General features: G+C 52.9%; 1 protein-coding gene across 3 annotated transcripts in view; it reads right to left on the bottom strand.

Moving 5' to 3' along the window:
* The window catches only part of ARHGAP26 (Rho GTPase activating protein 26), a 103,051-nt gene that overhangs the window by 31,995 nt on the left and 57,025 nt on the right, over positions 1 to 14,031 (bottom strand). For all 3 annotated transcript variants that reach the window (XM_082291210.1, XM_082291209.1, XM_082291211.1), the window contains exons 15-17: positions 11,890 to 11,977; positions 10,789 to 10,847; positions 9,867 to 9,972 (exon numbers count right to left, since the gene is read on the bottom strand). In XM_082291210.1, coding sequence (XP_082147336.1) covers positions 9,867 to 9,972; positions 10,789 to 10,847; positions 11,890 to 11,977 — 253 coding nt within the window. The remainder of the gene's footprint in view (positions 1 to 9,866; positions 9,973 to 10,788; positions 10,848 to 11,889; positions 11,978 to 14,031) is intronic.

Genomic DNA, 14,031 nt, shown 5'->3' on the forward strand with positions numbered 1-14,031 from the left:
GGTCCTGGTAATTATTTCAGACTGGGCTATTAATGGCTTCCCAGGCAGGACATGGTCCCACAGCACCAGCCACAGACCTGCCCAGGCACTGCTCACTCACCCATAGGGTGCTGGCCCTTGCCTCCAGCACCACACCCCTCCTCACTGTACTTTATTTTGCCTCTGGAAGTGTGGGAGCTGTTCTGCAGCTGTGGAATCTGGCTCCTTTCTGGAATAAACCTCAGTGGCACATGAACTCCTGCTCTGCATCCCGGGTACTTTTCCAGCAGTAGCCATCCCTGTACCGGGTCAGCACAGTCGTGCTCCAAAACATGATTCACCTTTCACATCCTTCTAATTCCCCATCCATTACCCACAGGATAATTTACTCTAAATTATACCTCTTCATCATCCTTTGTACTAGGAAATAACGCTGCAGTTTCTAAAGATGAGTGTTCTCAGCCCAAAGTGGGCTTAATGCCAGGGCTGTTCGGCAGGGACTGTCAGTGCCATTCCTGAGCTGCTCTTTAGAAGTTTTCCAAGCATTCACTGTATTTTCCTTTTAACCTGCTGTTTCCTTCCGGCCCTTGATGCACTCTGAGAGAACTGCACTGTCATTAATTTCTATGGGTCCTTTTTCTGCTCCCCACTTCACAGAAGTCACTTCCAGCACAGGAGACAGCAACAACCAATGGAGGAATGTGCGGAACCTCTTCACTCCTGCTCGGGGCTCACAGTGGGCCAGGCTGTCACTGGCTCTCGGACTCTGGGCTGCTCCTTCTCCTTGCAGCACACGACAGTTCCCACGTGCCTCCCTCGGGGATCAGCGGGAGCTCAGCCTGGTGGTGTGGGACAGGCAGAGCCCCTCAGCCAGGGGAGTGTCTGTGCTCAGCAGTGCCCCACCAACGAGCAGCTCCACGAAGTCCTGACCCACTTGGTGCTGACCCAGCAGCCGTGTTGGACACTGCCAGCACCCAGCCATGCCACTGGGACCGAGCCCTGCCATCCCACAGGGACAGCCCAGGCCGGGAGCCCAGGGAGCACCGTCCCCCAGGTCATTCCCAGGGTGTCCCTGGACACCGCTCATTTCTCACTCCCTTTCAGCAAAACAAAGGAGAACAGGAGTGGAGTAAATCCATGTTGGGTGTTAAATTAGATTATGCCCGGGTTGCCTGGATACTGTATAGTCACTGCCATGACCAAACACAATTTAATACGGGGTAATTGGTAGCCAAGGTTCAGTGCAGGGGAAGCAGGGAACAGTAAATATTCCAGTGTGGTCGGAGCTCCGGTGGGTGCCACAAGGGCTCCTGGCTCTGCTCCCACAGAACTGCTGCTTCCCGTGTCTGGAACTACTTCCTGCATGTATTTTATATATGTATTTATATATGTGTATACACTGTTGTGTGTGTATTTTATATATAAATACATATTTTATTTATAGAATGCATGTATCTGAATCTCAGCCAGAAGTGCCATTATTAGTTCAAATATCTTCCCTGATTCAGAACAAAATCTCTGAGCAAACAGCCATCTGAAGGGAACAAAAGGCAAGTCTGTAGTGTTTCTATTTCCATGCCTGGGACAAACCTTTGAAATCAAAGTGCTTGTTGTGGCTGGACTAGCAAGTCCTCATAGGACGGAAAATAATGCAGCTTGTTCTTCTTGCTACAGGGAAAAATCCATCCCGTCTGCCACCACCAGCAGAGCTTCTGTTTAACGTGAAAAGCCAATCATGCAGAGGCCAGCAATCCCCAAAATTATTTAGGCTGCTCTGGGTAGTTTGAATGAAATTAAACACTCACCTCTGACTCTGGACATACATGGAAGGTAAAAAGCAGAGGGAGTAGAGGCAGCACATTGGGTGGAGAGGCATCTGTGGCACCAGGGCCACCAGCCTTGTTCCCACAAACTACGGGCAAAGAATCATGGAATCATTTAGGTGGGAAAAGCCCTCCAAGATCACCGAGCCCAACCATTCCCCCAGCACGGCCAAGGCCACCACTAAACAATATCCTCAGGTGCCCCACCTACACAGTTTTAAATCCCTTCAGGAATGGTGACTCCACCACTTCCCTGGGCAGCCTGTGCCAGGGCTGGGCTTTGTGCAGCTCCCTGCCCCCGCAGCCCCCACTCCCAGCCCTTTAACCTGGGCCTCACCTGAACAGACGGACAGGCACGGAGGCTTCGAGCACTCACAATTGGGGGCATTTATCTGATGAGTTCTGGGAAATGTTCCTGGGTGCATTTAACTCGTCCCTGCACATTATTGAGTTTAATTGGGCTGCGGCTGATGAGCGCAGAGCAGGAGAGGGAAGAGGGGCTAGGCTGGACGCGGCTCAGCTTCTCCCCTCTCCAAGGGGCTGGTGGAGCTGTGTCCCCAGAGATGGTGGCCCTGCAGCTCCCTGGGGATGACTCACTTCTCACTCAAACCCGTGGTGGGTTTCCCAGCCTCGGGAATGTGTCTGATGGCTGGAATGAAGCAGGTGTTTATTGCAGGAATGTTGTGACTGGCTCCCAGCACAGAGCTGGTGAAACCAGTGATGCAATTCCAGCTGCAGCAACACCCACTGGTGTCCCAGGCAGCTAAATCGGTCAATCACACATTCCTAAATTGTTCCTAAAAGGCACACGTGCGTCAGAGGAGGTGACAGGGACACTGGTCTGCAGTGGCTGCTGGCAGATGGCCATGGAGAAGAAGGGAGCACAACCAGCTCTGCTTCATCCTGTGTTCAAAAGGCACGTGGATGTACCTGGGGACATGGGCTAGTGGTGGCCTTGGCAGCGCTGGGGGAATGACTGGAGATGATGATCTTAGTGGGTTTTTCCAACTTTAAAGATTCCATGATTCCCAAGCCGGAGCGCAGATGCACGGAAACGCCACACTTCCACATTGCACAACCATCCCTTTATCCTGCCTGTTTATCAAGGCTCCACACATGCCTGCACTCCTCAGGCTGCTCTGGACACAGAGAGCTCTGCAAGGACCAGAGGAGTCCAGAGCAGCAGGAGCAAACTGGGCTCACTCAGCCACACTGTGAGAACTGGGAACATCGGGAATATGGACAAACCCCGCTGCCTGCAGCCAGGCCGTGGGCTCACAGCTCCCCAGCCCCGCCGCGCCGGCGAGGAGAGCCAAGCCTGAGGAATTCACGTGGAGGCCGGCGGATCCAGAAGGAGGACAGATCACCAGGGAATGACAAAACCTCCCAGTGAAGGCAAGGGGAAACTTGCTGAATGCAAAACCCTTGCTGCTCTTGGGCAGCCTGCTCAGCTGGGACCAAACCTGTGCCTGCACTGATTCCGGGCGCTCTGACTTGCTCCAACAAGACTCGCTTTTTCTCCCGGGTGGATCTGGCCACAGCTGGATGCTTGGGTTCACTCCCAGGGAAAAAAAAAGGGGCTCGTGTTGCACTGAGAAGACACCGAGGCCAAATGTGAGGTTCAGTATCTGTGAGCCCGATCAGCGCGAATGCCAAGCGTGCTGTGACTTGTAGGGAAACACACAGGCAGCTCAGCACTGCTCCGGCTCAGGCTTCCCAGACCGAGCCAGCGGGGCTTCCAAAGCCATCCTCTCCATCCTCTCTGGCTTTGGGCAAGCTGAGTCTGCTGGGGGATCTCAGAGGGATCCCAGCCCTGCTCACCAACCCTCAGCCCAGGGCTGAGTGGCACCGGGCTGGCACATTCCCTGTGCCCGGCATGGCAGCACTACAGGTTTCCCCTGACACCCTGGTGAAAACCGCAGGCACGGCCAGAGCTGATGTTAAAAGTCACCATGGCTTCCACCTGCACAAACACAGCCAGCAAAGAGGCCTCACCTCAAACACCCCTGGGGACGGGGCTGGAACGGGGCCTGCCACGGCTGCAAACTGTGCCACTGCCACCCCTGTGCCACTGCCCTGGCACCTCGGCAAAGCCCTGCTGCATGGGCAGGTTTTCCTCCAGAACCAGACCTCCCTGGTGCTGTCACACTGCAATAACAAACCCACATGGCCAGCAGGGCAAGGAAAGCCCCAAGGAGCAGGTCTGGGTTAACAAGGAATCCTTTGAAAGATCTGCCGCCACGGCAAGCGCCGCGCCGGAGTCTACAACCTGCTGCATGGAAAACAGCCAAAGTCAACAGGCTCCCAGAGAGCCTCCCAGCAGCAGCAGCACTGGGCTGAGCAAGCACAGCTCCCACGTCTCCCCAGGGAGCCAGGTCACAGGGCCACGTGCAGGAGGTGCCTGGTGCACACCTGCACCTTCACATGAGTGCAGCGGCCATGGGGAAGAGCAACAGAGGGGGGTTCACCTTTTTTTCCCCTTAGAGATATTTTGGACCTCATTCACTTCACAAATGCAAGATTAGAGCTCATCCCTCCAAAATACTGAATTCCTAAAAGACAGTGGTGGAAGAAAGGGAATATAGGAATAACCAGCTTTCAGAATTAATGATGAGAACAACAGCAGGAAAAATGCCTGTCTCACCTTCACCAGCAGGACAAGGTTTTGCCCAATGATTGGAAACACCCCTCACTCCCCCACTTCTGTGCCCCCTGCCACACACATGTGGGTTGGAACGAGATGGCCTTTAAATATCCCTCCCAATCCCAACCTGTCTGTGATTCTGCAGCCTAGGGATCAAACAAGCATCCTGGCAAAAACTGCAGCTCCAAGATATCTCAGCTGTGGTGATTTCCAGCCTGCTTTCTTCTGCTGAAAAGCTGACTAAAATCTCTCTGAGTTTGGTTCAGTGCTGGGTCTGTTCCTACAGAGGGATGTGCCCACAAAGACATCTCCATCCCACTCTGTCTGCAGGGATGGTGCAGACACCACCAGGGAGACTCCAGCCAGCTATTGGAAATCTTTCGCTCACTCTCGATTCAATCTCTTTTCATACTCAGTTTCAGTTTCACTGTGATAAACAATTAAGAAGAATCCAGATAATTATGTGCTATCAACAACTTCTACCCAACAACACCAGGTTGAGACACAAGCCCACAAGAATTCAGACTTGAGGAATGCAAAATGCCTGGTGCTGCTCCCAGAGATCCAGCAGGAGCTCAGCAGAGATGTTCAACCACAGAAACTCCACAGCAAACCCAGCAGCTGCTTTGTTACAAGCTAAATCATCATGCCAGGGTGGTGATGCCAGCTTTAGTCCAAGGCCCTCATTATCCTATCTCCAGACTCGAGTCTTGTGCAGGATGTGGGTACAAAAGAACCCAATGAGGGACACTGCAGGCTCTGGAGCACATTTCCCTCCAGCTAGAAACTGGAGAGCCTGCATGAAACATAAGGAGTTTTTAGAGAAGCATGGAAGGAAAAGCTACCAGCACCCACACAGCTGCTCCAGGGAGAACCCAGGCAGAGGGGGTTAAAAGTTCATTTGCAGAAGCAGAACAAAACCTTTTGCTAATTTACACATTACAGGAAGCCAAGCCTAAAAAACCCAGCGAACACCTACAGGGCTTTTTGTGGTGGTTTTTAATTCTGCAGAATCTCATATTAAAAACAAAAGCAGAGGAGTAAGAGGGAGGCAAAGCTGGCAAGGGCAGGCACAGAGCACTGCAGGGCTGTCTCGCCTCTGCGGAAGCATCGCCGGCTCCTCCACCAAAACATGTGAGGGAAAGGAGAGCAAAGGGGAAGCCAAAGTTGCTGCTGCTCCCCACAAGGCTCTGGCACCTCCATCTCCAGAGCACAAATCACAGAATCATGGAACCACAGAATGGGCTAGGTTGGAAGGGACCTTAAAACCCAACTCATTCCAACTAGGGAAAAAGGAAAAGGTGTAAAAAAGAGCACAGGCTGAACCTGACCCAGGCCAAGCCCCAGGCAGGATTCTCCCAGCTCCTGCAAGGCAGCACGTGCCTACAGGGAGTCTCCTTCCATGTCTCCTTCCATGTCTCCTTCCAGCAAAAACACCCTTTTGCTACCTATAAGAGCACCCAGATCCTTTGGGTCACTTGAACTCTGGGGCTTTGCCTGGATCCAGCACTGCCATGATCCAAAAGGAGCAGAAACAGGTACTGGGCATAAAAATGGCATTCCCAAAGGCAGCAAGGAGGATCACTGCCTGGCCCAGACCACCGGGCCGAAGGCAGCTCCCTTTTTGCTTCTGGCAGCCAAACGAGGTGAGCAGCACACGAGATGGGAGCATCTCAGAGGCCTCAGTGGCCAGTGGAAATTTCCAGAACGTCCTGGACAAGAATGACTTACTGGAAGCAATACATAAATCAAGCAAATGAATAGTTACCAGACAGCAGCATAAACAGCTGCCACGGGGATGAAATCAGACCTGCTGTGCCAAGAGGCGTCAGCCTCCTCGCCGGCTGCACCTTCGGGGGAAACCGGCAAAACAATCCAAGGAAAAGCACATTCCTGGGGGAGCTGCCCCCCCCGGCCCCACACAGGTGCCCCGGTGGGGTCCTGGAGCCGCGGGGCACAGAGGCGCCGTGGTGAGCACCGGGAGCAGCTCCGGGGGCTCTGCGGGGCAGCGCGGCCCCAGCGCGGCGCGGGGCTGCCAAGGCCGCGGCTGCTCCACGCCGAGCAAAACAAGGCCTGGTTGTATTTTTAGGCAGAAGACCTGGAGGAACTTTTTCTTCTTCTGCTTTGCCAGCAAGCCCCGGTCGAGCAGCGAGCCCTGCGGAACGCTCTGGGCTCCGTGTCCGGCCCCTGCCCCGTTGTGGGTTTTGGTGGGTCCCCATTAGCAGCTGCCCTGCAGAGCCCATGGAAACCACCACCCTGATAAACAGCAAGCAATTTGTGCAGGAGATAACAATCACTGTCATCTTGGTTAAAACACGTAAACTAGAAAACACCACCACAGCAAAACCAAAGGGAACCAGTTGGTGTTGGCCAGGTCCCAGCTGGGAGCGATTAGAGATAATTAATTCTGCTAAATACACGTACACACAGCTCGGCTGCAGCCTCCTCATGGTCCTGACCTTGGCAGCAGAGGAGTGGGTGCGTGGATCAGGGGCTGTGTGGGGCAGTGGCAGCGATGCCAACCACAGGAGGGGCTGGGAGCCCCACAGAAGGGGCATGAGCCTGGCACCATCTGTGCTGGAGAACCTGGACTCACTACCACGAGAACAAAGCAAAGCTCAGGTGTCAAAATATGGCCATACATGAAAAATAATTCCCTAAATGCTTGAAATATAATCAGAGTGAAATCCCCCTGCTCTGCACCTCCACAGCACTGACTCCTGGGTGAGAAAGTACATTACAAAAGAAGAAAGAGACAGGGATGATACTGCAGCTCCACTAACAAAAATGGCAATTTTCTGCCACCAGCTCCACTCCAACAGCACCCCTGGCACAGCCATCACCAGCCCGGCAGCACCACAGGCACCTCGTTTCACTTCAACTTACCTGGCATTTAAAAAAATTGGTTTAATCACAGAATCCCAGACTGGTTCAGGCTGGAAGGAGCAGGGATAGGGACTGCTCCTGCTCTCTGTGGCATAGTGAACAACTGCCTGGACATATGGACATGAGGTAGGAGGCAGCACAAATGGGCTTGGAGACGCAGTAAGAGGCAGAAATCAAGTTCATTTTCTATCAAAATGCTTCTCTCTGTCCACCCTGTCTGTGCTTGTTCCTGAGATTTGTCCTCTCCCTCCTCTGTGGGCCCCTCTCACTGCACCCCAGTTCTGTGGCCTCCAGCTGCCATGGGACCCACCACACTCCTCTGCTGCACAGGACGAAGGGCACTGCTGAACCACCTCCCAGGCACTTACCCTGTCTAATACTGGGGTTAATAACTGCCTTTTTTGAACATTTCAGCTTTCTTACCAGCTGTATTACTGTTGATAAAAACTGCAGCTTCATCACATAAGGAGCCCCACGTCCCTTGTCAGTGCAGCAGAGCACGTACACCCCAAAAACACAGAAGTCAGAAACCACCCAGGACATGCTTTCTTTACTTGACCGACTCAGCCCAGGTTCTGGTTTTAGTGTCAGAAATCTCCACAGCAAGACTGAGAAATATTTTTTTTAGCTCATCTGATAAACATGCAAATCTTGATTATTCATACATTACTTAAAATAAAAAACCCAGACAGAAACAGATGAGACAATAATCCCCTCCAAGCAGTGCAGCCCAGTTTGGCAGGGCCAGCCAGAGGCCCTTGGCTTTGCCCATGTTGGCTGTGGGTGCCCTGCTCTCAGCAGCACCCAGACCTCGGCCAGTCCCACCCGTCCGGAGCATCCCCCCGAGGTAGCCAGGCCCCATCCCTTCTGCAGCACAGCCCCTCCCACCAAACATCTGCTGCAGATGTGAAGATTTCTCTCCATTCTTGTCTTTAATCCGGCTCAATGGCTCTGCAGCCTCAACCAGCTCATTTAGAAGAGTTATGGCAACGAGCCCTGGCCCCGGCTGCCCTGTGGGCGCTCCCAGAGCAGGGCGATGCTCCTGGATCAGGGTGCTGCTCCCGGAGCAGGGGCTGCAGGACCAACCCCAGAGGGATGCTGTGAGCCCATGCCTGGGGCTGGCTGTGCCTCTGTCCCCACAGCCCAGGATCCCCCCAGGGCTGCAGAGCTCAGCAGGCTCTCTCCCCTCAGCCTCCTGCCTTGCTCTGAGATAATTTTTTTCCTATTAAATAACACTATGAGCTATTTCTCTTCCTAAAATAGCACACACCACCACACACACTGTTTGTTTTGTTTGAATTCCTTCCCCACTAAAGCAGCACAAACCCCACTGTAAACCTGACTCCACATCTCTACTCCATCACCAGGTTTTTCCTTTAGGTGGAAAACACTTAAGCAATTACAGATTCCCTGCACATACAAAATCACAGAATCCCAGAATGGTTTGGGTGGGAAGGGACCTTAAAGCTCGTCCAGTTCCACTCTTCGCCAGGGGCAGGGACACCTTCCACTACCCCAGGCTGCTCCAAGCCCTCTCCAACCTGGCCTTGGGCACTTCCAGGGGTGGGGCAGCCACAGCTTCTCTGGGCAATCCCCTCTGGGTGATGGGAGCACCTGGAACCACTTGGCCTTGGCTTCAGGCTGTAAATGCAGAAGGTTTGAAACCAACACCTAAAGCAGCAATTTGGTTTTTAACAGCCTTGCCAGGGACCCCATGGAGCAGACACAAACCTCAGGCCACAAGAAAGCATCTGGAGTTGTGTTTAGGCCTATTTCAAATGTCATTTGTTATTTTTTCTTCTAAACAGTTAACTTGGGTTCTTCCAGATCTCCTCCTAAGCAGTTATCCCGATTAAGTCATTCCCCAGGTTTCCCAGTCCTGCCTCATCCCTGCTGCTCCTGCAGCACTGCTGTGAACGGCAAGGGCAGGTCCAACCCCACAGCCTTGAGGCTGCACAAACACCTGATGATGCTTTCACTTCTAAAACACTAATCAAAGGTTTCCATGGGAACCTGCAGGGGCAGGAAGAAGATGGGAAATTACAGGTCAGCTCTACCACTGAAAGAAAAAAAATTATCCCATTCCTTCACCCTCACAAAGTTTCAAGGTAACACAAAAATATTGATTCATCAGGGTGCAGAAAGGCAGAAAATACGCCCCAGAGTAGTCGTTTGTTGAGCAAAGAAATCACTTTTAGTCCTTTAATGGCAGGTTTGCTCCGAAACCACATGAGGAGCTTCACCTCCACTCTGCCTCCTGGACAGCGTGGGCAGCCAAACCCATTGCAGGCTGTTAAAAGCAACACGAGATTCCCAGGAGCTAACGGGCTCCATGCCCTGGGGCTGGGGGCTGGCTGGGAAGCTCCCACCTCTCATCCCCCCCTCGGTCTCTCGGCCCTCGGTTCACTCACACGCAGGTTTCCAGTTGCCAACCAGATATGACTCAACACCACACACAAGGAAACTTTTCCACCACTATTAACTTTCAGGGGAAGTGGAAAAAGGAGAGAAAAACACATCAGTCATAAACGTACTTTGCCAAATGGTTCATGAGCAAGTGCAGCATCTGCCTGTTTTTCTCCGGGAGCCGATGGACGAGGCTGTGGATCTCTGACACCCTGGACTCCTGATTCTCCAGTTCTGCATGGGGACAGAAAAGGATTTATCTCCACAGGGGGTTGCTATGGGAAGAGGCCTAACACTGTCCCTGACAGACATCCCAGGGAGCTGCTCCATCCCACACCCAGGCACTGCAGATACTCCCCATGCTGCTGCTCCTGCCTACCACCTCCAGGCAGCTGTTTCCAAAGGGAGACACTGGATGGGCTGAAACGGTGAGCTGGGAGCAGAGGCCATGTGAACAGCATGGTGAGCAGGGCAGGCTGGCTGTAACCAGAGCGACTCCAGCAAAGGGAATACGGGCACATTCCCATGGTCAGTGTGCCCAGGGCAGGGCAGGCCAGGCTGGAGCCTCTGGTGCTCCACAGGCTGCTTGGGTCCATGGCACTAAGTGGGAGCTGCTGGAGGAGGCCAGCACTGCCATGGCCATGGACCATGGGGCTCTCCTGACATCCCACTCCCCCATCCACAGGCTGCACAGCTTCCAATGGAAAATGCCCTGCTCCCTGCAAAGCCCCCTCCCCATGGCAGTGAAAGGAAAGCAGCACAGACATCTGAACCAGCAGAGAGCCCCTCAAACACCGTGGGTGCTGTTTAACAACAGCCAGTGGTCACAGCCACGGGAGCCGCTGCCAGCCCCACGCTCCTGGCACCATCTGCGCTTCTTCCACCTCTGGTCACCTCCCAGCAACAGCCTGCCCTGGCTCCAGCCCTGCTCTGCTTGCCAGGACAGCAGCCTGGGAGGGTGGTGGGGAGGCAGCAGGGCAGGGGGGATCGCAGCCACTGGCAAATGAGGCTCCTCCTCAGGAGCGGGGCCATAAACATCAACAAACTCACTCGCTGCTTTGATGAAGCTCCTTTGAAACTGGTACATCATGAGGGGCCCTGGGAGCATTCTGGAAGATAAAAAGGCAACAGGCACAAAACACATCTGAGGAACACAATCCACACAAAGAAAGCTTTGCCCCTACAATAAACTCAGCTCCATTTTGAAAAGTGCAGAATTAAGCAACACCAACTCTAATTCCCCTCATCAGAAGGAATAAGATCTATGCAAGGACCTTTGATTTATTCACCACTAAATTAATCTTTAATTTTAGCATTCCTTCAGTAACACAGCTTCAGTGTATTACTGAGCCCATGATTTTCAAGTAAGCTTGAAAATAAATTAAAAAGATAAACAAAGCCTAATTGTAAAACTTTCCCAATCCCCATTCCCACTGTCCCCTCTCACTGCTGCATCCCTTCAGAGAGACACACTGGTGCTGCCCACATTCCTCTTTGCTTTGCCAACAGTTCAGATTCCAGAGCAAAGGTTGCCAATCATGCAAAATTCTGTGGATTTTCTAGGCTGAGATCCACCAGGCTAATTACGCTTATCACCCTAATTGGATTTAGGCTCTCTCTTGTGCTCCCTTGCTCTCTCAAACCCAACCCAGCACACAACAGTCACTGAGAGCAAGGAGCTGCGGTCACAACAGGTAGAAGCACGTTGTGGATAATGAGCTGCTGCTGGCTGCCAACACCCAATCCTGTTGGGAAGATCCCCAGGATGATACTGGCTCATCTGACACACAGAAATCCTGACTATAATAAAGCTCAGCACCAGGTCTGGAAAAGCTCTACAGCCTGCCCCTTCTGCCACATGCTCAGAAGGTGGAAGTCCACCAGGAAAAGCTTAAATCAAGGCAGGGGATGCAAGAATGAGCTTTTAAAATCATGTCTGTATAATGTGTGCATCTCTCAGATCTGAGTGTGTTCCCCAGATCCTATTCAAACATGCTGGAAAGTCAGGGAAAAGCCAGAATAAATTCCCTAAGAGCAGTTTCTGCTCTGTTTCTATCAAAGTGCTGTTGTTAAGGGTCTGCAATAACGGGCAGTAAAACCCCAGACCCCCACCAAACCCTTCCTGAAGCCAGGTGAGGCTTTTCTCCTTACCTCAAGTACGTTTTCAGTGCACTAGTAATGGTCTTGATCTCCCACTCTGCACAGATCTCTGTGTCTGCCTCTGTGGCTGTTTTGGGATCTGTGGAAAAAGATGAAAAGGCAGTAAGTGAAAGAAACTGAAGACAATTCCAGCTCGTGCCTGCTCAGCTGTGTGGGGAGACCACCACATCCCATTCTATTTGCTGTTCCCAGCTCAGGACACATCTGCAGGGGCATGGGGTTCATCACCCAGGATGGGCCAAACTCACAGCATGGGACGAGAGAAAGAAAAGGGAATCCTCCATCCTGAGCAAGGACAGGAGCAGAGTGGCTTGCAGTGTGCCAGGACACGGGGCACAGCAGCCCGTGGTGCTCAGTGACAGCGGTGACAGCCAGGCACAGACAGGGACCCTCTTCCTGACAATGTCCAGCATCATCATCCTGCAGCCACCTCCCCAGCCAGCTCTCAGCTGGCCATTACAGCCACAGCCACCTGCACAGCCACCACCAGGCCAGCAGGAAGTGGGCTCAGGCACAGCACCGAGTCCCAGACAGTGACGGCTCCGAGCCGGGGCCAGGAGCACCAAGCCGAGGCCACGGAAAAGCCGGGCACAGAAATGCCCCGAGTGCTGATCCCTCCTGCCTGGATGCTGCTCCACCAACACTCTCTGCTAACTCCATCCTGGAAACTCAGCCAGGATCCTGCTCCCACCAGAATCCCAGGGAAGCCCCTGTGGGGGTCCCTGGCCTCGGGTCCCACCAGTGCCAAGTGTCCCTGGGGAGCAGCGCAGGCTCTCACTGTCCCCAAGGCCCAGGGTGCCACAGCCACAGCTGCTCACACCATCTGCTCCCACAGGCTCAGCTCAGGGTTTTTTGCCTTTTCACAGACACAAATAATGCACTTTTGAATTTTAAAGCCCCATGTAACCATTGGGTAATCTTCAACCTACTTAAAAGAATGCCCTGAATAGAGTTCAGCTTTCCCTTGGGGCAAAGAGTTAATTTTAATTAAAAAAAAACCATCAAGAGGTGCACTTGGAAAAATAAACACGTAAGAAATGCATATGCACACTGAGATCATGTGTGTCTCAGCAACCACACAAATGACCTCCATCCTCCTGAGTCAATGCCCAAGGAACTTCCTATGGCAGTGCCTTTACAAGGAGAGAATTTTAATGGAGTCAAGGTTAAGTTTGGCATAGTAAAAAAACCAACAAAGTCCCTCAGAAGTTCCATCTTTTAAAAAAACCCCAACTTTTTAACCAAAGTAGAACAAACAACTCCAAACTGTGTCTGCGCAAAAGCTCACCCAGCAGTTCCTAGGCAGGATCAAGGAACACGAGGTGAAATTCCACAGTTGGTCCCATGAAAAGGCTCAGAGCAGTTAATCAGCTTCCCTTGACCTTCAAATTTATGAGTCTGCAAAAAGTTGCTGCCTTGGGCTCCAGCTGCAGCATCTGCCTCCCTGGGCAGCGACACCGCGGCCAGCGCCACACCAGCCCTGCCTCCCACAAGGACACACTTCCACAGCAGCTGGGGCCAGTGGGGAACCAGGGGCTGGAAAAGCACCCACAGCCCACAGTCAGCATTAACCCTCGAGCTGCTTTTTTGCTGCTGATCTGATGTTTCTCACAAATTTCTCCAGGGTGAGTGGAACAACCTGGGGAACCACCTCATCACCCCAATGTGATTATCATCCAGAGACTTCCAAAACAGCCTCAGGGATGATACACCCCAGCAGTGAGGGGCTGGCAGGAGCCCCACTCCCAGCCCTCATGGCCCATGTGGCAAAGGAGCAAGAGCAGATCAGATGCTGTAACTCACCTTCTGCAGAGTTCAGCCCTGCTGGGGCCCCCACAGTGCCACAATGAACCCTTTCATGGGAGCTCCCACTGATGAAAGTTCAGTTATTTGTTGGATTTTGTCCCCATTGTGATGGCACACGGTGCCAGTGAATGCTGGGGAGATGATCTGCCCCCCACCAGCCCTGGGAGCACCCCCCCACTGCTTCACCCCAGTCCAGACCCCGACAAGATCTGCCCTGAAACCCAACCCATGGGCTGAGGCTGCCCCTGACCCAGCTGCTGCCCACAGGGAGCCAGTGCCTTGAGGCCACCACGCCAACCTCCTGCAGGGACACCTCGTGCCAAAGCC

Source organism: Coloeus monedula (assembly GCF_965178545.1).
Source record: "Coloeus monedula genome assembly, chromosome: 15".
Classification (NCBI taxonomy): domain Eukaryota; kingdom Metazoa; phylum Chordata; class Aves; order Passeriformes; family Corvidae; genus Coloeus; species Coloeus monedula.